General features: G+C 44.9%; 1 protein-coding gene across 1 annotated transcript in view; it reads left to right on the forward strand.

The window, feature by feature from the left end:
* Window positions 1-26,479, forward strand: part of LOC310792696 (anoctamin-4-like) — a 77,832-nt gene that overhangs the window by 16,424 nt on the left and 34,929 nt on the right. The window contains exons 7-12 of the mRNA XM_083654422.1: window positions 1-42; window positions 4,403-4,458; window positions 5,025-5,146; window positions 8,789-8,923; window positions 17,539-17,635; window positions 19,742-19,802. The exon at window positions 1-42 is cut by the window's left edge and continues 65 nt beyond it. Of these exons, the coding sequence (XP_083510548.1) occupies window positions 1-42; window positions 4,403-4,458; window positions 5,025-5,146; window positions 8,789-8,923; window positions 17,539-17,635; window positions 19,742-19,802 (513 nt within the window). The remainder of the gene's footprint in view (window positions 43-4,402; window positions 4,459-5,024; window positions 5,147-8,788; window positions 8,924-17,538; window positions 17,636-19,741; window positions 19,803-26,479) is intronic.

Consider the following 26,479-nt stretch of genomic DNA (forward strand, 5'->3'; position numbering starts at 1 on the left):
TCCTGCAGCGGGTCAAGTACGAAGAGGGCAAGAATAAAATGGGTGAGTTTCTCCTCGACGTCTGACACACATTTCCTGTCCCGACAGTGTGTCGACAGGTCCGGGAAAACTCCTTGATTTGAAATCCATGCCCTCAGAAGTCTGTGAACACTCTTAAAGGAAACACTCTGCTGATTTCCAACCAGCTTTGTATCATTACAAAATCAGTAGTATATCAGAAACCTGTAAACAGTCATTTAATTTGACAGTTATTAAGAGTTGATTTCACTTACGTTGTGGAGCAGTGATGTCATTCATGCACAAAAGCTGGTTGAAAATCTTCCTTTAAATCCCAGATTCTGATATATGACAAATCTTGGTCTTCTATTTCATTTTAACACATTGAGTGCCAGCGACGCCATATGGCGTCATTAGAAATTTACCGTAGGCTGCCAGCGACGCCAAATGGCGTCAGTAACTCCAAATTGTTTTTTTGACGGGGGGGTGTCGATCTAAGCTTCTTACATCGCCTCTTACAATATTGTAGCTATTGGAGGTCTATAACCTATTTTACAAACCCATTAGGTGGCGACAGCACTCTCCTGATAAGAGAAAGTGGAGCCAAACACACAGAAGAAGTCGCTGGGGAAAAAGGAAATCGCATCGCATCCGTCCGTATGCATCGACATGCATGAAGCCAAACGCCAGCTGTGCCCGCAGCAGCTGCATCCGCTGTCACAACTGAGCACCTCCGTGTCCGCTGCGACAGCACATTCGCATAATCAGCCTTATTATTCTCAACTGGAAGCATGGGAGCCCGTGACAAACACACGCGGAACCAAAAAGCTGGATGTCGCGCACCCTTCACTGTGTGTGCACAGCAAACTCAGCAGAGAGCCACCAGACACATAAGACACACCCAGGAGGAGGCGTGTGCAGTTGAGGGGGGGGGGGGGGCACGCAGAGCACGCAGAGCAGCATACATTCACCCAGACAGACCCAGACATCAGAAAATTAGCTTCAGAGTCAGTGATGTGCTTGAAATGTTTAATTTCACAAAAGGCTCATTATCTCAGCTCGTAGAAAAAAAGGGCTGTTTTTGGTTCAATCAAGCTATCTTCTCCGGCTCATAACTAAAGAACGGAAAATGGGATCAATAAACTTTTTTTTGCAGGTGATAGAAGAGAGTCTCATCGTTATTTGTGCGTGTTCAGTGTTTACATAGTAATTATTAAAGAAATTATATTACTGTTTTAAAATGCATTGCGGCCTATGTGGCACAGCAAGCAACCTTTTGCCCAAGGGCCGTGGCACTCAAAGTGTTAACTGGCATGAAAAAGGTGTTGAAAAGTTTTACCTTGATTTACTCTAAATCACTAAATCTTGTTGAAGACTCATTGAACTTTTGTATTACAGTTGTGTATACCTTCTTTGACTGAGAACAAACAGAAAAAATATATATTAAGAAACTCTGTTGAATCAGGTTACCTTTATTGTATTTTCGTACAATTTTATGTAATACATATTCCTATTTTACTTTTTTTTTCCATTTCCTCAACTCCATTTTACTCCTCTGTTTCCACAACATAGTGACAGCTGCTGGTATTTCGACCCACATGTAGGCGGAGGTCATTTTTCAGTTTTTTACAGATTATGAAAGTTCAGATTGTCAACTTTCAAATGATGTGTCACACATTGTAATCTGAAAGGAAATGAAGGAGATATGCTCATTTGAATGTTCACACTCCTAAAAGCCACATTCAGAGATAACGCCCCTCAAAGTTGGAGAAGCTTTTCACACCTACAGTAGGCAGCCAGGTAAGGGGGGAGTGGACAACAAGGACTTTTATTTAACAAGATACCCTTATTTATGGATTCTAAAACAGCTGCATTTTATGTGGAATGGATAGTTCAAAACCTAAACTTGTGTATTAATGGAAAAAACAAAAAACAATTGTTTTCAAAAAATAACCTATTTTCTCATTTTCTGGGAATTACAATTGGCCGACATGTGGTCCCTTCCTCTGGAGAGTGTTTTATCGCAATGCATTTCTGTAAAAACTTTACTGATAATCAATATATTTCCTACTCTTCCCACAACACATTCTCACTGCCAAGTGCCAACTCAGCAAATACTGAGTTTGGGCAGGACCCCCTTGGTGTCACTTGTTAACCCACTGCGTAGGTAGCCTACCCCTTTTTTTGTCATTTTCAATGCCACAACGAGAGGCAACGACTTGTGTTATGGTTATGGTTAGGCAACTAATGGCCCATCTCCACCGCTGGTATTAGCGCTGACTAGTTTTTTTGTATCATTCCACCGGTCAAAAACCGGGACAGCCCAGGTTGAGTTGGGGTTGAGTCGTGCTGCTTTTGGTACCTGCACTGTCGAGGTTCCAGCCGGTACCATACGGTGACGTGAAAACGCTGCAGACGACTGATTAGTCAGGCAGGCAGAATCATGTCTACTGTCAATGCTGGATACCAGTTTAGTGGGACTTACCTTCTCTTCTGTTATTTCCATCAGTCTTTTATGTTGCTGCCTTCGGGCTCTGGTGAAATAAAATCGATCTCCTTGCTCAGCCTTTACAAGACGGTGGTTTTCAATTGTTTTGAGAGAGAGAAGTCCGCTGCTCGGGAACCACTTGTAGTTGTGTGCTACGTCGGCTCCGCTAGGCCGAAGGCGGGGGTTTAGCGAAGCCGCGGTCTTTCCTGGTGAGTGGCCGGGCTGGTGGCTCCTCTTCTCCCTGTAACGTAGTAAACCCCCGTCCCCCGCGCAGCGCATCCATGTAAATAACAACAAATTGGTACCCATTCTCCTAGCCGATGGTCTCATTTTGCCCATGTGGGTCATATAGAGGCACCAGTATTCAGGGCCGCTGGAAGTCATTTTAAGCAGGGGGTGCTGGGAGGAAGGGACTCTCGGTGGGGCAAAAATTTGGGTGTTTTTTTTTTACATTTTTTTGCCATATTTAGAGGAATATCTCATTTTAAATCAACATTAGGATACTGTTGTGATGTAATTATTCAGTATTTTCTCCTTTTCTCACTCATTCAGAGCAAAGAGGGAGATATATAGCATGATGATAATGCTCTATATCTCCCTATTTGCTCTGAATACACCAGTTAACATGACACAGACTTAACATGATATATATTATATATATATATATATATATATATATATATATATATATATATATATATATATATATATATATATAAATATTATCAGCAAACTTAATGACTAGACTAATTATTCTGATCTGAATGGCATATATCAAGAAACATTGACTCCTCTCTTTGCTGTATAGTGGGAGGTGCATTTTTGAGTAGGCTATTAAAATAGCATGTCAAGTTCACATTTCTTTATTGCCAGATTAAACAATTCGTATTGGTTGTTGGTTGGTTCAACACAACATGTGCGTGCATGCGCGCTTCTTCTTCTTCTCTAGCCTACAAGCATGTAACTTCCTTGATTGTTATTGTTGATAATTCTATTTAAATAGGCTACATTTTCATTTCCCGAAACATTCTTAAACAAGAAAGGAACATAGTGCACTGCAAAATATTTTTAATTACATTTGTAAAAAAAAAAAAAAAAATTGGAAAAAATCTAGGGGGTGCTGCAGCACCTGCAGCACCCCTACTTCCCGCGGGCCTGCCAGTATTTCATAACCAGTTTAAAAGTTCCATGTATGGATTTAATTTTAGCATTATACGTTATAGCCTACTTCCTGGTATGGTCACGCCGGCTAAAGTCAGGTTCTCTCCTGCATTCAACATACAACCAAGGGATTTCACCCACCATTCATTTTACATCTACATTTTGTTCAAATGTCTGTGTATTCATTTAACGTTATACACAGCGGATTGAAGATATGCGATCACTATGGGCGGAGGGCAGATATGTGGTCGCTATGACGACCAGTTGTGGGTGGAGGCAAGTAAACTTGCGGTGGAATTAGGAGTCTAAATCAGGGCGAGACGAGTAAGGGCAGTAAGAGTAGAGCCGTACTGTGCTGTTATATGTAGTGGAAATGAGCCATAAAACCACTTCTTTAAGGTTAGAGAAATGGTTTGCGATAAGGTTAACTAAGAAAAAATGTGAAATGTGTCTTATGGTTTAAATGTACTTTGAACATGCTTGGACTCAACCCCCATGCAGTCGTCGACATTGAAGGCAAAAGTATACGCCCCTCCACCACCCCGACCACATCGCCTTTACTGGCCACCATTTTATTTCATTATCACACTCCCGTGGCATCGATTTCAGACATTGTTAAAGTGACAAAAATCGGGTACCTACCTAGTACGTTAAAAACTGATGTCAAGGGGGCGTGACTGACCAAACATCAGTATTTGACTTTGGGTTGGGAGTGAGACCTCGTCTCTTCTCATGACTCTTTGTTTTTGACTCCAGGGCTGAATCGTCTTCTGGGCAACAGTTCATATGAAGCAGCGTTCCCTCTACATGAGGTAAAACAGCTGCATTTCACAGACAATGACTGATTTAATTTCTTCAATTCACCCTTCTGTTTTACTTCAACACTGCCATGCTTATGTATTAATTATCTTTGTGCATCTGTGTAGTTTTGTATTTTTCATTAGTTTTTATTTTTACGTCAGTTTTTTTTTTTTTTTTTCATTTCAGTTTAGTTTCAGTTAGTTTCCACTGTGGATTTGCTCATTTTAGTTTAGTTTTTACTGAGTATTAGTTAGTATTAGTATTTGTCAGGGGCAAGATTTAAGAAGTTCAGAATAAGTATTACAATACAAACACAACACTTTGTGAAGGCATCCCAGTCTCAATAAACATAAAGCACCTCCTCCTCCTCATTGACACCAAATTGACAAAGACTAAACCTAAAGACAATTTCTGTATATTTGTATTCAATTTTAGTCCGTTTTGTAAGTACACAATATCATTTCAGGTAGTTTTCGTCCCCCCCCCCCCCTTCTCTAAAGTATTTATTTCCAGACACACACATAGTTTTTAGTTTAGTTTTAGTTTAACTACAATTTACCATATGTCTTCATAACAGGGAAGCTACCAAAGCAAAAACTCCATCAGGACGCACGGAGCTGACAACCATCGCCACCTGCTGTACGAGTGCTGGGCCTGGTGGGGGGTGTGGTACAAATACCAACCCCTGGACCTCATCAGGTACGACCTCGTCTCACTTGGTTAGTCTCTCTCCACACTTCACCAGCGTTAGTGAGTCTGGCTCAACCTACTCTCATTCTAGTAGACTCGAGGGAAAAAAACACTGCATTGTTTGCATTTCTTAAACCAATCACAGTCGTCTTTGGGCGGCACTAAGCCCAATGATGGTGTCCATGCAAAATAGCGTCTGGGAGGAACTTGTTTTGGTAGAACCAAATTGCTAAATCCCTGCAAAGAAAAAGCCAAATAAAACATTAAAGATGTATGTCGAGCATGTAAAACCTGCCATTATCCGCGTGTAGGTTGCTAGCTCACAGGTTGGTGTTGTTGTTACCCGTAGCGACAGGTACTTTGAAAACACGCCGATAGCAGATTCATCTGAAATGGACGGCATGGCACCAATGGCAATGGCATCAACTTATACCACAGCCTCCTTCTGTTGAGTCAGACTAGGTACGAGCCGACACTTTTCAACAAATTCTAACATCAACAAGTCACACAGGGTGGTTGTACTTTAAGACACATGAAGCGGCATGGAGAGTGCGATTTGTGTACGTGGACATATTTCAAGATCCAAGATTCCTTTATTTGTCTTTTTGTTGTTGTTGTACTTGCATACACAAAAAATGAAAGTTGTGCCTCACTAGTCCAGGCAGTGCTGACTGCTGACCTAGACAATATGTCTAGAATAAACGCCTAAAAAGAAGGTTAAATAAAAAGGCACACTCCGTGTAAAAAGAGACATTTAGCAGCAATAAATATCAAGTAAAATCCAGTTCCAGATTGTCCAGTCACACAGGGGCCAGTGCAGGTAATAGTAGAAGTGCATTTAGGTAATTAAATATATTGATTGTCCAGGTTCAAGTGATCTGAATGGAACAGCAAGTTGGGGTGTGAAGTGTCATCAGCAATAATATTAACGAGATTTTTGATGAGATTTTTTCCGCCCCCTGAGTGCAGGCAGGATGAGTCATCAAGAGAAATGTGCTGTTTACCGGAACAAAGCAGTATTGAAATCAACTTTATTTTGTAACTTTTTATTTTTTGGCCTGTATTAATGAACAGGCGAACACTAAAACCTAATTGTACACCAGATGCGGTACGGCTCCATGCGGATCCGGTAAAACTGTCGGAACAGACTCATGGCCATGTTAATAGATGGACAATACATGCGGTACGGAAAAAAATATGTACCTGTTATGCTTTTGTTGGGGTCCGCATGCGTCCAACAAGTCCAACAACATCTGCAAAAAAATGCTAGATGAAAAAGAAAAAAAAGTTAAGTTTTTTATTTCATGGGTCTTTAATCTCACTTTTTGATTTTGAATAGATTCTGATACGACCAGCACCACGATTGGTAATCGTCCATAGCAGAACAAATTGATTTGGCCTCTCTTGTTTTGTTTTTTACTGTGCCATAATAATATCATTTCACGCTCATTTGGGTTGATGCTGGACGCTGCACGCTGATGCACGCTGCTGCACGCTGCCCCCTGTAAAATAGTTTGCTGGAATGTATTGCAAAAAAGACACAGGTACAAACATCTATTTATGCTCATTCCACAGTGTCATTGCACTGGGAACAAATGAGTGAATCCCTGTAGAATAAACCTGCTATTGAAACAGATGTGTTTTCATTTTCATTTCATTTGATTGTTTATTTTTTACAGGGACAGCGCACAATTAAAAGTAATTGCCCCAGAGCTAGCTGGTAGCTAATTTGCATCTGTTGTCCCTGGGCAGGTAGACAAAAAATAAAATCATAACAAGTTTTCAAAATTGAGGAAAATGTATTTTTTCAGGATGTTACCATGATGATGATCCCTTGGCTTTTTATCTAGTACTCTTAAGGTGGTTGTTGTGTTGAATGACCCTGAGGGCTGAGTGTGTTTGCCCATGAGAGAGAGAGAGAGAGAGAGAGAGAGAGAGAGAGAGAGTAGACAGGAAATAATAGGCGAAAGAAAAAAAAATTAGGAAAGGGGGGAATAGACGAGGGAAAGAATGTAGGCTAGGGGGAGAAAAAAATTCCACAACTTTTCAGAAATGTCAAAGTACTAACGGGTCAATGCTTCACGTATGATAAGCCTCAAACAATCTATTATCATCTAGCACAGTGGTTCCCAACCTTTTCCAACTCAGGGCCCACTTTTATGTCTCAAAAATGTTCGCGGCCCACCTCCGACCCCATAAATACAAAGGCCATATAATGCGTTCTCAGAGCACTTTTTTATTGAAAATTGAACATAAAGGACTGAACTGAATACAGGACAAACATGTTGGAAGCTCCACAGTCACTAACACAGCACCTGTAACATGTTGCAACACCTTCAGTATTACAGTTTTCAAGGAGCTGTCCACACACACACACACATACACACACACACGCACACACACACACACACACACACACACACACACACACACACACACACACACCAATCATTCAAGGAGCTGTCCATCAGCACCACACAGATGTCAGAAATGACAAGCAAGGGGCTGTCTGTAACAGGCTAATTAACAAATGATTAATAAATAACGGTATCCTTCAACAATGGAAAAATGCATTCTCATAACAATTTGACATCCAATATCAGATCCAAACAAAATCCAAATATCAGAAGAAAGCCCATTAAATCGATAGGGTTACAAATAAACACAAACCCAATATAAAGATGATGTAAAGATGAAACTTCAATTCAAGCAAAAGCAATAACATCAAAGAAACAAAAATCATACTTTTTCCAAGTATGATTTTTCAAAATCTTTCAAAAAAAAATTGTTTTTTTTTTTTTTTTTTTCAAAAATCATACTTTTTTGGAAATGATTTGGCGGCCCACTTGCAATACCTTCGCGGCCCACCAGGGGGCCGCGGACCACAGGTTGGGAATCACTGATCTAGCATATCATTCAAACAACAATGGAGCAGTTCTTCGATTTATACTGCCTTCCGTTTGAGAAGGTTAGCATTAAGTAATTATAACGTTAGTGAACTAACATTATTATGCAGAACTTACTTACAGACATAAAAGATGTCTGTTAATTTTAACATAATAGGAGGGTTAACTGCATGATGTTCCCATATATAGTGGGAATCCTCTTCTAGTGATCACGTTGGGAAGGGTCAAATTGATCACTATTAAGCGGATGATTAGTATAACAGAATTGTTTATTCTTTGTATATTTCATCACATATATATATAAATATATACATATATACTGTGTGTGTGTGTGTGTGTGTGTGTGTGTGTGTGTGTATACAGGGGGGAAATATAAATACGGTAGTTTTAACCCCCCCCCCCCCCCATTGTTCTCATGTATGAACAGACCTAAAATGTTCACAGTAAGCAGACTACTTGTTAACTATATCTATACATGTAACTATAAGCAAATTATTTAAACACCATTTGTATTGGAATGATTCTGTACCAAGCTTTTAATAAGCGGTTGACCACTAATAACTGTGATCACTGTAAGCGGATTCAACTGTATGAGACCAGGGCTAAACTCTCCACTTCCCCCCACAGAGAGGTGAGAGGTCAGGGTATGGAGCTGGTAGCACTGTCTTGCTCAGAGACACTTCAGCAGGATGGTGAAGTGTTGGTGAAGTGTGCAGGATCACTGACCTGTCTCCTCTGCCTGCAGGAGGTATTTTGGGGAGAAGATCGGCCTGTATTTCGCCTGGCTGGGCTGGTACACCGGCATGCTGTTCCCCGCCGCACTGGTGGGTCTGCTGGTCTTCCTCTATGGATTGTTCACCCTGGACTACTGCCAGGTCAGGTAAACACTCCTCTCTCTTCTTCTACTCCCTGGAGCTGAGGGGGATTCAGTGTTTTCAGGGTTTCCTAGGCAGGTCTGCAAAGTCTGGAAGTATTCAAAATGAATTTGATCATTTCCAGGTCTTGACTATTTGAGAATTTGAAGAAGAAGTATGGAAAATGGTGTCGAAAATCGGGTCCGATACAGACATAATTATAGCTTTTATGTTGTTTGAGTCCATAGTTTTTGTTGATGTGAAGAATAATGTTCACAGAGGGATGCTCTTTTTACTCACCCACTGTCAGCATGCATTATATCAAATCCCCACCAAAATCAAATCCAGGCAAGAACATAGGTTCTGGGAAAAATATGGATTTCTAAAAATGGAAACCGTGTAGGAAGCTGCCAGTCATCGCACATTCTGATTCAGACAGTACGGTGGCTCAGTGGTTAGCACTCTTGCCTCACAGGTTTGAACCCCGGTCCCTTCTTTTCCATAAATTCTGTGGGATTGAGAAAGTCATGATGCCTTCAAGAGGAGGTGATGTTCTGAAAAAGAGGGCGGGGGATATGACATCAAACGGACTTAATGATGACTACATCTTAAAATGCCTTTTGGGTTAAAACGGTTTCACTGATGTCCCTCTTTTTGTCATCCAGTGTATGGTCTTAATAGTGATGGCCAGAAACAATGCTTTATGAAGCTTCATGCTGTGGTTGGTCCTTGTATCTAGAATCATGGGTTAAGGTGATTGGCTCGGCTCCTAAATAATTGGGTCCAACTCCCAGCTGTCTGTTATCTCTGCCCTTGTTATATTAGCAAACTGATCCTGTATAGTTCAAACGCTCTGAAGAAGGCTCTGTACCGAAACACACAAGCGTATTTCTATTGTCATGTGACCCAAATGAATAAGTGAAATGTGAGTACCCTTTGATCTTTTTCAACGAATACCTTTGAATTAGAAAGTGGTTTCCACTGTGGTGATAAGGAGTTTTCTTATGTCAACTAGGACCAATTCAAACTGCTAGATTGACTTACTGCTGGATTCTCAGAGCTCCAGTCTCAATACATCAGATAATGTGATGGGAAGTCCTGGAGACTGGCTGAGAAGAGGCTTCTGGTGCTACAATACCAGTGGGCAAGCCCACCCCCTTCCATCTGATGATGCGGAAGTGAATTGAAAAGCTGTAGTTCCTCTAATGGCCACTAGGCGTCGGGGGCAGTAGGCATTCTCCCCATGTTAAAATGCCTTTCTTTGTAGCAGGATTAAACATCTTTTGAGTGAGGGGCAAAACACGGTTTTGGTCTACCGTATATAGCTAATTTCACCTTTTCATAACAACTGTAGGGGGGTCATTCTTTATATAACTTGCCCGTTTGGCGTAAAATAGATGATAGAAAAGGGGGTGATTGACAGATTGCCTGTCCTGTCGGCAGCTTGCCAATAGCAGGCGGAGCTGCGGCTCTGGCAAACTCCCATCTCACGTGAGGTGCGGAACTACTCAACCCATTCCCTCTCACTCTGCTGATGAAAAATCAAGATGGTGACGGCCAACGTTTGAACTCCACCAGGAAAACAAAATATAATGGGATAGCTACGTCCATATTATTTATGTCTATGTACAATACCAGTTTAAACTGGCCCCTAATCTCAGGGTCAGCTCACAGGTAGAGAAGCATGCTGAACTGCAGTTTTCTTAAGATGAGCTTCACATTATAAAGTAAGAATACAAATATTGAATGGCATATTATAAGGCGAAATAGTATAATTTCCTCCACAGAAAATACAATATTTCTTAAACAGGACATTTACATACATTCCTACATACCTACATACATACATTCATACATACATACATACATACATACATACATACATACATACATACATACATACATACATACATATATACATATATACATACATACATACATACATACATACATACATACATACACACATACATACATACGGTACATACATACATACATACATACATACTGTACGTACATACATACATACATACATACATACATACATACATACATACGGTACATACATACATACATATACATTTTGGTGTGAAATTGGTCACATTTTGAATACATAGTGTATACATACAGGTGTGAAAATAGTCACATTTTGAATACATAACTACATACATACATACATACATACATACATACATACATACATACATACATACAACACATACATACATAGTGAGGTCTCTAGACCATAGTTCAAGCAGAAGGCCATTCGTGCATAATCTAATCCGATCACCCCTGACGTCAATCAAGTTCTAGTATGACGTGGTCAGTCAAAGTCTTAGTATGACGTCCGTAATGACGTCAGATATGACGTCAGTTAATTCTCATATATATAGCAAGGGTTCTACGTCACCTCTCTCTCTCTGGCCGATCATAACAGCGGCAGCTTCACAGCAGTCCATCTCCCTTGAGCCCTCCTCCGGAGCGTTGTTTTGCACCATATCCGGAGACCGAATCAGCACCCTCAAGCCTTCTCTACCCGTGGAAATCCAACGCAGATATTCCCCGCATATTCCTCAACGCTTCCCACTCCATTCCCGGCATGTCGAGCTCCGAGCCAGAGCAGTCCATGGACAGCGACAGCAGCTCAGCCAACGAGACCCCGTTCCAGATCGGCCACGGTGCGTTCTTGCTTTCCGAGACGTCTGATGAAGACGTTGGCGAAGCGGCCGGACCACAGGCCGCCAACGCAGCCACGATGAAAGGGCCCGGCGCGCATTCCCGTGGCACGGGGCGCGCCACTGCGATGGCCCTTGGAAGGAGAGCAGATGACTAAGTGCCGCGTGCGCCCGGTCGCCCAAGAACGCGCGCGAGCGTGCCAGAGGGGAAGGCCGCTCGGCGCGGACGTGCGAGAGGCCGCGGACGAAGATCAGCAGAGGCAGCCGCTCCGAGAGCGGGGAGACGCCGGGGAAATACAGGCCGCGGGGCCACCGCGAGACGCCATGTCCTTCCTGGTCGCACTGACCTCCAGGCCGCCGCCCCGGAAGCGGAAACGGCACCATTCGCAGCTCCGCCGAGCCGACAGGGGTCGTCAAGAGCCATTCTGCTGTCCCTGCTAGATGCTAGCAGATCAGTGGATGCTCGTCTGAGGGCCCTGGAAACCCCCCCCCCCCTTTCCCCCCACGTTCGCCACAGCCCAGCCAGCGCAGCAGCCGATCCCGCCCCCGCCCACGCAGCAAGCCGACGTGCTCCTCACCACCGCCCAACCCGCCCAGATGAACACCCTGGCGTCCGCCACGCCCGCCATCTCATTTGGTATGCCTTTTGTTTCTCCCTGTGCCGATGTGTCTCCAGGTTGAGATCCCAGATTTTGAAGGGCAGAGACATCAATTTAGTTAGCATACTCCTGCCATCCCCCGAGTGCAAAAGGAAGGTCGGGGGTGACCCAGCTGGCCCTGTCTATTTAAAGTCGTCCGACCCCCGCCTGTCCAAAGACCTCTCCCTATGTGACTTCCTGAACACGTTCGGCGTCTACCGCGACGTGATCTGTGAGGTGTACCCAGAGCGCCGCCACGAGCTAGATTTATATATAGCGCTAATAGTGGACCTCTACTCCAACCACGGTAAATTATTCTACCAGTATCATAAAGCATTCTCCGCTAAAGCCGCCCTGATGATCACCCGGGCTAATACGCGGCTTAACTGGTCCATTATGGACATGCAGATCTTCACGTCGCTGGTTAGCGGGCGGCCGGTGAACACCTGCTACTCGTGCGGCGAACCGGGGCACTCTGCACAATTCTGCCCAAAGGCGGCCTTTCAGTCCGGCGCCGCCCCCAGCCCCGCCCCCTCCTGGGCGCCCGACACCAGTGGGTCCTCCCAGGTGCATGCCCATTCCCCCGACTACCTTTGCAGATATTTCAATGAAAACGTGTGCACATATCCCAAATGTAATTTCCTGCACGCATGTAGCACCTGCGGGGACGCCCACCCCCGCTCCCGCTGCCCGCAAAGGACCCGCCCCCCACCAAACAAGAAATATTGATTTACATTGCTTTGAAAACACCACATGTACTGTAGGTGTCCCTCGTGTTTGATTAAATAAAGCGAGTTGATTGACAATCTACCTGGTCTGCGATCCGATCATCCCATCTTTAAACGCCCACTAATAACAATAGTAATAAAAAAAAAAAAAAAAAAAAAAAACCTAAGTCACCAACCCCTAAGTCATCCCCTAAGCCACTAAGTCACCAACCCCTAAGTCATCCCCTAAGCCACTAAGTCACCAACCCTAAGTCATCCAAGTCCAGCGCCAAGTCGGGAAGTCACTAAGACACCGAGGCCAAGTTGGGAACCCCTAAGCCACTAAGTCACCAACCCCTAAGCCACCAAGTCACCAACCCCTAAGTCATCCCCCAAGCCACTAAGTCACCAACCCCTAAGTCACCCCCTAAGCCACTAAGTCACCAACCCCTAAGTCATCCCCTAAGCCACTAAGTCACCAACCCCTAAGTCATCCCCTAAGCCACTAAGTCACCAACCCCTAAGCCATCCCCTAAGCCACTAAGTCACCAACCCCTAAGCCATCCCCTAAGCCACCAAGTCACCAACCCCTAAGTCATCCCCTAAGCCACTAAGTCACCAACCCCTAAGTCACCCCTAAGCCACTAAGTCACCAACCCCTAAGTCATCCCCTAAGCCACTAAGTCACCAACCCCCCTAAGCCACTAAGTCACCAACCCCTAAGCCATCCCCTAAGCCACCAAGTCACCAACCCCTAAGCCACCAAGTCACCAACCCCTAAGTCATCCCCCAAGCCACTAAGTCACCAACCCCTAAGTCACCCCCTAAGCCACTAAGTCACCAGCCCCTAAGCCACCAAGTCACCAACCCCTAAGTCATCCCCCAAGCCACTAAGTCACCAACCCCTAAATCACCCCCTAAGCCAATAAGTCACCAACCCCTAAGTCATCCCCTAAGCCACTAAGTCACCAACCCCTAAGTCATCCCCTAAGCCACTAAGTCACCAACCCCTAAGCCATCCCCTAAGTCACTAAGTCACCTACCCCTAAGTCACTAAGTCACCAACCCCTAAGTCATCCTAACTCCTGGAAACAATCTACTCCCCATGGCTCGCTACATCAGGCTCAGGCCTCAGACTGGCCCCAGCGCCAAGTTGGGAAGCCACTAAGTCACCCAGGCCAAGTCGGGTCACCAACCCCTAAGTCATCCAAGTCCAGCGCCCAGTCGGGAAATCTCTAAGTCACCCAGGCCAAGTTGGGAACCCCTAAGTCACTAAGTCACCAACCCCTAAGTCATCCAGCACCTCAAGAGGACGCTCCAGCTGGTCTTCATCAGCTCTCCAGCTACACCCGCCCGGAGCAGGCGGCCATACCGTGGCCCAAAGAACCCTCCTTCCTCAATCGGCGAGCATGGCAACAAACAGTGTCCCGGGCTCCGTGCCAAAATGTCTCGTTGGTGGTGGCTCCCCGAAAAGCACAGCGCCCAGTAGGCGCAGTAAATCTCCCGGATCATTTTTGGGGGAGAGAGAGAGTCGAGAGAGAGAGTCAGGGTCAGTCAGAAGGCCAAGTCGTGCGGCACGCAAGGCCCGACCGAGCTGGGAAGCGCCAGCCGCAACGCAAGTAGGGGGGTCAAGATCGAAGGCCCGACCGAGTTGGGAAGCGCCAGCCGCAAGTAGCCATAAGTCATTAAAAAGGTCGAAGGCCAGAAAAGTACAATCAACTACCGGTGCCCGCAGATCTCAATTAACCTCCGGTAATCAGATCTTCCTTTTGGGGGATCTCCTAGCCTAAGCAGATGCCCTCCTCTTGCCTCAAGAGCAGCGCCACTGGCTAATGGAGTCATGCGCCCGCATGACTCCATTAGCCAGTGGCGCTGCTCTTGAGGCAAGAGGAGGGCATCTGCTTAGGCTAGGAGATCCCCCCCCCGTGGGGGATCAGGAGTCACGACTCGTTGGTGGCGGACTGGGGAGGTGGGTGGGGCAAAACAACGCTCCGGAGGAGGGCTCAAGGGAGATGGACTGCCGTGAAGCGCTGCTGCTATGATCGGCCAGAGAGAGAGAGGTGACGTAGAACCCTTGCTATATATATGAGGATTAACTGACGTCATATTTGACGTCATAGCAGACGTCATACTAGGACTTTTGACTGACCACGTTATGCTAGAACTTGACTGTCGTCAGGGGATGATCGGATTATGCGTGAGTGGCCTTCTGCTTGAACTATGGTCTGGAGACCTCACTTCAATCAGGAGAGGCCAGTTGGTAGGATTAGACAAACTTTATTTAGCAATCGGCATGCATGGCAAATACTTTGGCGCTTGACTCCATTGGCCAGTGGCGCTGCTCTTGAGGCAAGAGGAGGGCACCTGCATGGCTAGGAGATCCCCCAAAAGGAAGATCTGATTACCGGAGGTTAATTGAGATCTGCAGGCGCCAGTAGTTGATTGCACTTTTCCGGCCTTCGACCTTTTTTAGCGACTTACAGCTATTTGCGGCTGGCGCTCCCAACTTGGTCGGGCCTTCGATCTTGCTTTTCCTGCCTTCGACCTTTTTAGCGACTTACAGCTATTTGCGGCTGGCGCTCCCAACTCGGTCGGGCACCTCGCGATAGCGCTTCCCAGCTTGGCCTACCTGGCCGCCTTGGCGCTTCGCGATTGTACTTTTCCGGCCTTCGACCTTTTTTGCGACTTACAAGCTATTTGCGGCTGGCGCTCCCAACTCGGTCGGGCCTTCGATCTTGGTACGTACTTTTCCTGCCTTCGACCTTTTTAGCGACTTACAAGCTATTTGCAGCTGGCGCTCCCAACTCGGTCGGGCCTTCGATCTTGGTACGTACTTTTCCTGCCTTCGACCTTTTTAGCGACTTACAAGCTATTTGCGGCTGGCGCTCCCAACTCGGTCGGGCACCTCGCGATAGCGCTTCCCAGCTTGGCTCACCTGGCCGCCTTGGCGCTTCGCGATTGTACTTTTCCGGCCTTCAACCTTTTTTTTAGCGACTTACAAGCTATTTGCGGCTGGCGCTCCCAACTCGGTCGGGCCTTTGATCTTGGTACATTAATGTTTGACTTGGCGCTTCCCGGCTTGGCCTACTTGGCTGCCTTGGCGCGACTCTAAGCAGATGCCCTCCTCTTGCCTCAAGAGCAGCGCCACTGGCTAATGGAGTCATGCGCCAAAGTATTTGCCATGCATGCCGATTGCTAAATAAAGTTTGTTAAATCCTACCGACTGGCCTCTCATGATTGAAGTGAGGTCTCTAGACCATAGTTCAAGCAGAAGGCCATTCGTGCATAATCTAATCCGATCACCCCTGACGTCAATCAAGTTCTAGTATGACGTGGTCAGTCAAAGTCTTAGTATGACGTCCGTAATGACGTCAGATATGACGTCAGTTAATTCTCATATATATAGCAAGGGTTCTACGTCACCTCTCTCTCTCTGGCCGATCATAACAGCAGCAGCTTCACAGCAGTCCATCTCCCTTGAGCCCTCCTCCGGAGCGTTGTTTTGCCCCACCCACCTCCCCAGTCCGCCACCAACGAGTCGTGACTCCTGATCCCCCACGGGGGGGGGGTCTCCTAGCCTAAGCAGATGCCCTCCTCTTGCTCGAGAGAGAGAGAGAGTCAGGGTCAGTCAGAAGGCCAAGTCGTGCGGCGCGCAAGGCCCGACCGAGCTGGGAAGCGCCAGCCGCAACGCAAGTAGGGGGGTCAAGATCGAAGGCCCGACCGAGTGGGAAGCGCCAGCCGCAAGTAGCCATAAGTCGTTAAAAAGGTTGAAGGCCAGAAAAGTACAATCAACTACCGGTGCCCGCAGATCTCAATTAACCTCCGGTAATCAGATCTTCCTTTTGGGGGATCTCCTAGCCTAAGCAGATGCCCTCCTCTTGCCTCAAGAGCAGCGCCACTGGCTAATGGAGTCATGCGCCAAAGTATTTGCCATGCATGCCGATTGCTAAATAAAGTTTGTTAAATCCTACCGACTGGCCTCTCATGATTGAAGTGAGGTCTCTAGACCATAGTTCAAGCAGAAGGCCATTCGTGCATAATCTAATCCGATCACCCCTGACGTCAATCAAGTTCTAGTATGACGTGGTCAGTCAAAGTCTTAGTATGACGTCCGTAATGACGTCAGATATGACGTCAGTTAATTCTCATATATATAGCAAGGGTTCTACGTCACCTCTCTCTCTCTGGCCGATCATAACAGCAGCAGCTTCACAGCAGTCCATCTCCCTTGAGCCCTCCTCCGGAGCGTTGTTTTGCCCCACCCACCTCCCCAGTCCGCCACCAACGAGTCGTGACTCCTGATCCCCCACGGGGGGGGGGGGGATCTCCTAGCCTAAGCAGATGCCCTCCTCTTGCCTCAAGAGCAGCGCCACTGGCTAATGGAGTCATGCGCCATTTATGTAGTTATTTTTTGGTGTGAAAATGGTCACATTTAGAATTTGAGAACAAAGCACTGATTACCAGTGACTCCAGTCTAAAAGTGTTTTTATTGGCCTTGAAAAGCCCATAGTGGTTGAACCAAAAGAGGGAAAACTCCTGAATTGATTGAAGTGAAAGGGATTGATCTCAGCTCAGTGTTAAAGTGTGCTGACTCAGCTAAATGCTGTGTGTGTTTCTCCAGTAAAGAAATCTGCCAGGCCACTGACATCATCATGTGTCCCATCTGTGACCAGTACTGCCCCTACCTGAAGCTGTCCGACAGCTGCATCTACGCCAAGGTAACCTGCCACGGACCACAGCTTCACACAGCAGCTGTTTACTTTGACTATTGTGTTATTATGCAGAATATGTTCGGTTGGTCTAGAACAGCTTAGGTAGGCGATAGATTAGCTACAGCCTAAGGCTGACCTGTTAGTGTTCAGGCTAAAATCAGACTAGAGCAGGGTAGGATAGGCCAGATTAGGCTGTAGATTAGCTAGATACTATGTCCCAGTTAGCTCTGGTTAATGCTTAGAGTAGTCAGTTGTCTGATCTTCTCCCCCCCCCCTCTCTTTCCCCCTTCCCCCGCTTCTTCCCTTCTTCCCCCTTCTTGTTCTCCTCTCTTTCCATGCTCTTTCCTCCCCCACATCCCACCGCCCCCCCCTCCCTTCTCCTGCTCTCTCCTCATTCTCCCCCCCTCTGCTCCTTCTCCTCTTCTCCCCTATTTTCCTGAATCCCTGCCACTTCCTGCTCTCCCTTCTCTCACATTCCCCCTGCTCTCCTTCCCCTGCACCCTCCCACCTCTCCTTCTCTGCCTCTCTGTCCTCCCCCCTCTCACATTCCCCCTGCTCTCCTTCCCCTGCACCCTCCCACCTCTCCTTCTCTGTTCTCTCCTCCTCCACATTTCCCATTTTCTCCCCACCCTCGCCCTAATCCGGGCCCGTATCCTACTCCCTCCCTCCACCCTAGACCCTACCTCTACTCTCTGTCCTCCCCCCTCTCTCACATTCCCCCTGCTCTCCTTCCCCTGCACCCTCCCACCTCTCCTTCTCTGTTCTCTCCTCCTCCACATTTCCCATTTTCTCCCCACCCTCGCCCTAATCCGGGCCCGTATCCTACTCCCTCCCTCCACCCTAGACCCTACCTCTACTCTACCTCCCCTGTACCCTTCCACCTCTCCTTCTCTGTTCTCTCCTCCTCTCTGTCCTCTCCCCTCTCTCACATTCCCACTGCTCTCCTTCCCCTGCGCCCTCCCACCTCTCCTTCTCTGTTCTCTCCTCCTCTCTGCCCTCTCCTCCCTCTCACATTCCCCCTGCTCTCCCTCCCCTGCACCCTCTCCTTCTCTGTTCTCTCCTCCTCCACATTTCCCATTTCTCCCCACCCTCGCCCTAATCCGGGCCCGTATCCTACTCCCTCCCCTCCCCCAACCCTAGACCCTACCCCTACCCTGGCTCTCCCTCCCCTGCACCCTCATCTCTCCTCCTCTGTTCTCTCCTCCTCCACATTTCCTATTTTCTCCCCACCTCCCCCCTCTCCTCCCTCCTCCCTCTCCCTCCCTCCTCCACTCTCCTGCTTTCTTCAAATGTTCAAATGTTATCTTTATTCTGTATATTCTTGTTACTGTGTGTTAGCTAGAATCAGCTAGACATACTTTCTGTGAAGCCCTCTGAGACATGCTTGTGAATTAGGGCTATATAAATAAACTTGACTTGACTTGACTTGACTACCCACCAAATGTATTTCTCTTTATGAGAGGTCATACATCTCCTTTTTACACCTTTAATCCTGTGTTGTTTTTTATTCCCTTTTTGGTTTGTTTTCATTTGATTTATCAGAGGAGGAGGCTGAAAGTCTGAAAACTAGTTATTTAAAAAAAAATCAAAAACTAGAGATAAATCAGAAGAAAAAAAAGATAATAAAATAATCTTGCAACGCTCCAAAATTGTCTCGTGATCGGAGGGCTCCCGACAAAAATGTGTTTGTCGGGTTTGTTTGAAATTTGTGTATTTTACATACCAAGTCATCCGATTCCCAGTTTGTTAGCAGCAGTATGTTCATAAAACACATTCAACATTCCATTCAATAAGCAGGTTCAAAATGTTTATGCATTTTTTTCTGTCATTATGTTGTTTTGTAATGAGTCGAGTACTGTAGTTACCATTGGATAACTTTCAGAATAGTTACAAAGAGCAACACTCATTCTGACACTTCTTACATTTTGTCACTATACAAAAAAGAAAAGAAAAAGGCAATAGGTACATGGGTGAACTTGCTTTGGTGACATTTGCTCCTTTAGGGAATGCAGTGTAAACTGTTGTTGTCATAAAGATCAGAAACACACAGTGTGAATTTGAGCTCAATTGTGATTCTAAGCCTTTGCCTTGTTGTTTTCTTCTTCTCCTCAGGTCACACATCTGTTTGACAACGGGGCGACTGTTTTCTTTGCCGTGTTCATGGCTGTTTGGGGTGAGTTGTCTTTGAACTTTGGATTTGAACTTAGTTGCTCTCCTCCAAGCAAGTAGATACATCAAAAATATACAAAAATGTCAAACAAATTTCAGCAATAATGAATGTATATATTCTGATTATGGAATCGATAGTAACACATCAAAGGTTTCTCTTTTCTCGGCACTTTGGAAACACACTGACACACATTCAAGCCTTGCATGCACATTGCACATTGTTTCATATTTTTGTTCAGTCTTTATTGCTTGATGGTGTGTAGGATTTGTAAGGGTAGTGTTTAAGACAAATGATTTGTCTTAAGGGTGGTGTTTAAGACAAATATTTTGTCTTAAGGGTGGTGTTTAAGACAAATGATTTGTCTTAAGGGTGGTGTTTAAGATAAATGATTTGTCTTAAGGGTGGTGTTTAAGACAAATGATTTGTCTTCAGGGTGGTGTTTAAGACAATGATTTGTCTTCAGGGTGGTGTTTAAGACAAATGATTTGTCTTCAGGGTGGTGTTTAAGACAAATGATTTGTCTTCAGGGTGGTGTTTAAGACAAATCATTTGTCTTCAGGTTGGTGTTTAAGACAAATGATTTGTCTTCAGGGTGGTGTTTAAGACAATGATTTGATTGATTGATTGATTGATTGATTTTATTTGGTGAATGTCAACATACACAGGGTACAGATACAAGGACAGACAGTCACCGAGGATAAAAACACAAGAAAGCCTCAGGCTTATTTCCATTGCGGTCCTCATGAACATCTAACATAAAGGGAACAGACATGGAACATATGGATATCACCATTAATACTCAAATTAAGGATTATAACACTATTACAATTTTGAAGAGTAATAGAGGCACACTTGGATATTTTACAATACATGAACATTTGTTGTTCTGTGTAAGGAATTTTATAGACATAGAAAACAAGGGGGGGGGGGAGGAGGGGGATTGCGGGGGGGGGGGGTGTTGCAGGGGGTAGGGGAGTGAGAAGCTCATCACCTACGCACGCACGAGGTTATGCTGACTATAGCAGCTCCAGGGGGAAGGTTGTTTGAGGAAAAGGGGGGGGGGGGGGTTGGGGGTGAGCATAAGGGTTTTGCAAGAGCTATAGGCCGGACTGTGCTGCTTGGGGGGGGGGGGGGGGGGGGGGGGATGGGTGGAGGATATGTGTGTGAGTCAGTTTGCTTGTCGGCAGGAATGTCCGTAATATTGTCCATGTGAGCTGTGTAGCCTAAGCAGCCAGATAACGATTTGTCTTAAGGGGGTTTAAGACAAATGATTTGTCTTCAGGGTGGTGTTTAAGACAAATGATTTGTCTTCAGGGTGGTGTTTAAGACAATGATTTGTCTTCAGGGTGGTGTTTAAGACAAATCCACTTTACTTTACAATCCATCTCAAATGGACACTGTGTGAATTTGCATCTACGTTTCCATTTGGTAAAAAGGCCAAATCCTGTCACCGTTGAACAAGGTCCCAGTGTATGAAAGGTGCGGGCAGATAGTTTGTGTAGGGGTTATACTCCTCAAGTTCATCGTAATATTCGTAACTGGGTGGTGCAGACGTTGCAACTGATTGCAGAGTAATAGATAGTTCAGCTTCATCATCGCAAAGTCGATATCCGTCTTGTTTAGTAATGTCCTCCTCGGGCCGATGAAAGACTGAGGAGACTGAGGAAATAAACACAGAGCAAAATGTAACATGAACTCACTGTGCTGCAAGATCAAATAAATAAATAAATAAATAAATACTCCTTCAAGGTCACCTGTACTTGAATATGAGCAACACAATCAGCTCTGCATGAGACCTACAGGTGACTTGTATTTGAATGCTCAAATCAGAATTTGTCAGCATTGCCATAAGTAAATCTGATATCATTCACATGAGAATATTGTTGTTATTTTGGTACCACGGCAACGTTAGCATGGAGAGCAATGAGAGGCAAAAAGACTAGTGACTTGATTGGTCTTTGGGGAGACACTTGAATTCAGTTTAAAAAAAATGAAAAATATCCAGGAATTTAGCCAGGGCACTGGGGTTACACCCCCAGGGCACCGGGGTTACACCCCCAGGACACCGGGGTTACACCCCCAGGGTATACAGCCCTACTCTTGCAAAGAGTGCCAATGGGATCTTTATTGACTACAGAGCCAGGACCTGGGTTTACAGCTCATCCAAAAGACGGTGCTCACTCACAGGACAGAGTTCCTGTCTCTGCCCTGGGGCATTGGGGATGGGGAGATATGGGTTAAATCCTAGAATAGATATAAACAGTCATTCAAAAAAATCATATGAGCAACAATTCGGAAGTGAGCATCAAGGCCTGCAGTGTGAACAAAATGCAGCAAGAATGCCTCTGATTTGTAAAGCACTTCTGAAAAAGCGCTTCTCAAACCTCTCATGATGTTTGACTTCAAGTTTTTAGATTAAATAAGTGAAATAAACATGGAACGTTGTTTAACAAGGCAAATTAAAAAGAACAACAATAATAGCATGCAGTGCTGTGACTGCTCACCCATGCAGAGTTTCTCGTCAGTCTCTGGGTGTTGGAGTGTCTCCTGGACGCTCTTGTCGTGACTCCAACATCTCAGCAGGAAGAACAGAGCTAAACACAGCTGGAGGGCAAATGTCAGCACACCCAGCACGATGATGGAGCTGTTAACTGTTGAGGGTGAGGAGGAGAGAACATGGACAAGTTAGTTATGTTATACTGCACACTCCTGATCGACACTGACCTCACCCTATTTTTAACCCTTTCTCCCGCTGTGCTCCCGATTGGTAATTTCTCGTGCTAATCTAGCAATTTCAGTGTGATAGAACTCTAATGGGTGGCGCAGTGTGCAGTGTGCACTCTTTACGCACAGACAAGAGCAGCTGGCTCGGCCAGGCATGCTCTCTCTCTCTCGCGCGCGTGCTCGCTCGCTCGCGTGTTCTCTCTCTCTCTCTCTCTCTCTCTCTCTCTCTCCCTCCCTCGCTCTGTCTCGGGTCGCCCTCCCTGCATCATTTGTTATCCTTCTTGTTATTCTTTTTGAAGGTGTGGTTCCTGGCAATGACGGCTCCTCAACACACCCAGTCACTCACTGACACTCTCATCACAATGTTTGCACTTGATATTTTTTGTGATTTAAATTTTAGATGTTGACTTTTGATCACATCTTTTGCACATGTTGTTTGTTTATTTTGTTATTATTGATTTGACTGTGAGCTATGCATTTAAGACGAATTCAAAGTAATTTACTTTACTTTTTATTTGTGGTGTAAGAGGGTTATATGGGGGCAGGGGGACGTTGAGGGTAAGACATTCACCGATACCCCAGAAAATCTCCCTCTTTTGGCAGGTAGCCTACTGTATGTGTTTATGTGGCTCAGGTCTAGCACATGGCACTAACAGAGCTATCTATGCTACAGTAAAACATATAATGCACTAATTGTACTGTAAAGCAAATTACATGTTGTAGAGTTCATAGCTCTTGTTTAGTGGATGGGATAGATCAGGGGTGGGCAACTGGCGGCCCGTGGGCTGCATGCAGCCCCCGACCTCACTCAGTGTGGCCCCTCAATTTCCAATCTTTATTTTGTATTTTTTTTACAAGGCGGACGTTTTTGGTTAAGTTATGTTATACCACCAAAATCTGTGTTTTTATTTTACTGATATCACAAGATAACAAGATGCTACTGTAACAAGATAATGTTGCTAAGCAGATATTGGCTAACAAGATGACATTATTGACACAGAATCAGATGGATCAGTGATGAGTTCTCCATAAAAACACACACACACACACACACACACACAGACACAGACACAGACACAGACACACACACACACACACACACACACACACACACACACACGCACACCCCCCCCACACACACACACACACCCCCCCACAGAAATTAACCACACACACACACACAGACACAGACACACACACACACACACACACACACACACACACACACACACACACACACACACACACACACACACACACACACAGAAATTAACCAGGTCTATTGAGTTCTGGCCAAGTTGTCAGGAAAGGAACTTTCTTTGTAGCAGATTGTATATGTCAAGCCTGGGAACAAAGACAGAACATTTGTTTAGAGAGTGATGTGTTTGATATTGTTTGGTTTGAGCTGTTTTTTTTTTGTTGTTTTTTGCACCACTGCAACAATAATCTATTTAGTGTCTTATAAACCCATGAGGTTTGGGCACTTTGTGTGCCTGACATGAAAATAAAAGATTCAAAGCTTAGAAATCCAATTATAGCTATTCAGACAATGTTGCCCAAGAGCGGCGGACTTCCAATATGGCTGCCAGAGCTCGCATGCGTTGTCACCTCAAAGGCCTCTTTAGCCTTTACAAAATGTAACTGTGACACGTCACCATGGACACAGTGATAGTAGTCAAGACACCTACATAGTCTTGTTTTCATCTGCAAAAAAAATGAAAGGGGGGAAATAGCAGACCCAATTGAAAAATGTGAAAATAGTTAAGACAGATAGCCTATATAGTCATACTGTAATAGTGTGTAGGGTTTCATTGATTTATTGAGACACTTTCATCTAAAGCGCTTTACAGTACTAGCAACACTGAGAGAGAATTCCCTAATCCTGGCTGTATGGAACCCCATTCAGTCTGGGATTATTTTGACTGTTGGAGGTCATATACAGTCATTGTAAATATGACCAACATTATCCGTCATTTTAATCCAGTGAGTGCAAATGCATCATCCAACATATCATTGTGACCCATATGAAGGATGGATCCAATTCAATCCAAATTGCATCACCATCAGGCAGTGTATTCAAATGCCCAATATCGAAAAGATATCAAGCGAAAGTGTGTGAACAGGTCTAAGCTGTGAGTCTTTTCTCTTGAATTCAGGGCGATGGAGGGCCATGGCTCTCACACTACAGCATGCTCATTATATCTCTGAAAGCTGTGCAGGCCCTGTTGCAATAGGCAGCGCATGTTAATAATTGATGGCATGGCATATTTAGACATTGTCCTCATCACGGTGGAAACCCTATCCATTTCACGCTTGTGAATGATTGATGGTGATATTGCGTAGTATGGAGGGAGTGAACCTCAGCCGAGATGAGGTTTGTCTTTTTTGCAAGTGCTGCCACTGAAATCTGTTGAAAAAGAGGACAGGAATAGAGAGCCAAAGTGAAACGTCACTTCCTGCTTTCGCCCTGTACACCAGCGCTGCAAAAAATATGAATGGCGGTTACTTGAAAGAAAGGTTGCACTTGAAAATGAGATCCAGGTCTCAAGGTGATTCACCTGTATAAATAAAGGTTAAATAAAGAAAAAATAAAAAAAACTTTTTTGATCCTGTTTGAATTGTGCCACGGGGTGCCGACGCTAATTTTGTCAATTTAAAACGTAACTTTGCATGTCAAGAAAGTCGCAGTTTGTCGCCAAACTGTTGCACTAGAAGTTATAAATCAGAAAGACTACATGCACTGTCACCTAAGTGACGTCACTTTTTCTACCGGCAAAGCTGAAGACCGGCGACATGACACGAGCTTCCACGAGCTATAGTTTTTATACGAAACTAACCCCTACGTTCGTTTCAGTTTGACGACAAACTGTGACTTTCTTGACATGCAAAGTTATGTTTTAAATTGACAAAATTAGCGTTGGCACCCCGTGGCACAATTCAAACGGGATCAAAACAGTAACCTTATTCTCCGTCCACCGCCATTCATATTTTTCGCAGCGCTGGTACAGGGAGAAAGCAGGAAGTGACGTTTCACTTTGGCTCTCTATAGGACTTTCATTATGGAGGTTTGGGTTCTTTCATGGCTGATAGTGATGGAGGAGTTTGGTTGCAAGATGAGATATCTGACATTAGAAGAATCTAAATCTTACAAAAGATCGCACAGCATTAAAACAAATTAAAAAACGAATTAGAATTTGTTTTGTTTGTTAAGTTTGCACATATACAAGGAAAGCACCTTGGTGGCAGTTGCTCCTTTAAAAGTAGAAATGTATTTATAAATATTTTTGATGTAATTTAATTGCTTTTAAATGATAATACGTTACTCCCTTAGTTAACAAAATGATGTCACTTTTACAGTACAAACTGGATTATAATCATGCACATCAGATTAAAAAAAATGCGTGTAGTATTTTACAAATTCACTTTTCAATTTGGCATTCATGGGAAATGTTTGCTACCAGCAATATCATTTTGTGTGCTTGAGCCTCTCACATACAACAAAAATAGAGAAATGCAGAAGAGACTTTGGGCAACACCACCCTGTCCTCTATTTAGCAGTTTTCCTCACCAGCGGATGACAGTTCTGGTTGTGAACGCCACTCTCTGGCCTCTGGCTGAGACAAGCCCAGGGACAGACTCTGGTTCTGGGTCAGTCCCATCGGTCTGATCCTTCACCAATCCAGGAGAGACACTGTGAGACCCAGGAGAGGCATTTGGCATTATTTAAACCCTAATAAAAATGCACGTTTTCTGCACCCCACTGAAACACATCTCCCCGTTTCATATTTTGATATCTTTGATGTTCCTTCATATCAAGTATAATACACCACAGATGATTGTAACTGATTTCACTAAACGATGCAGGCAGCAGCAACACACACGTGGTCTCAGCTTTCATGTTGGTGCTGTATCATGGTTTTCAACACTGGTGCAGTTTGTCGCATCAATCTACTGTA

The sequence above is a fragment of the Poromitra crassiceps genome, assembly GCF_964638095.1.
Source record: "Poromitra crassiceps genome assembly, chromosome: 2".
NCBI classification, from domain to species: domain Eukaryota; kingdom Metazoa; phylum Chordata; class Actinopteri; order Beryciformes; family Melamphaidae; genus Poromitra; species Poromitra crassiceps.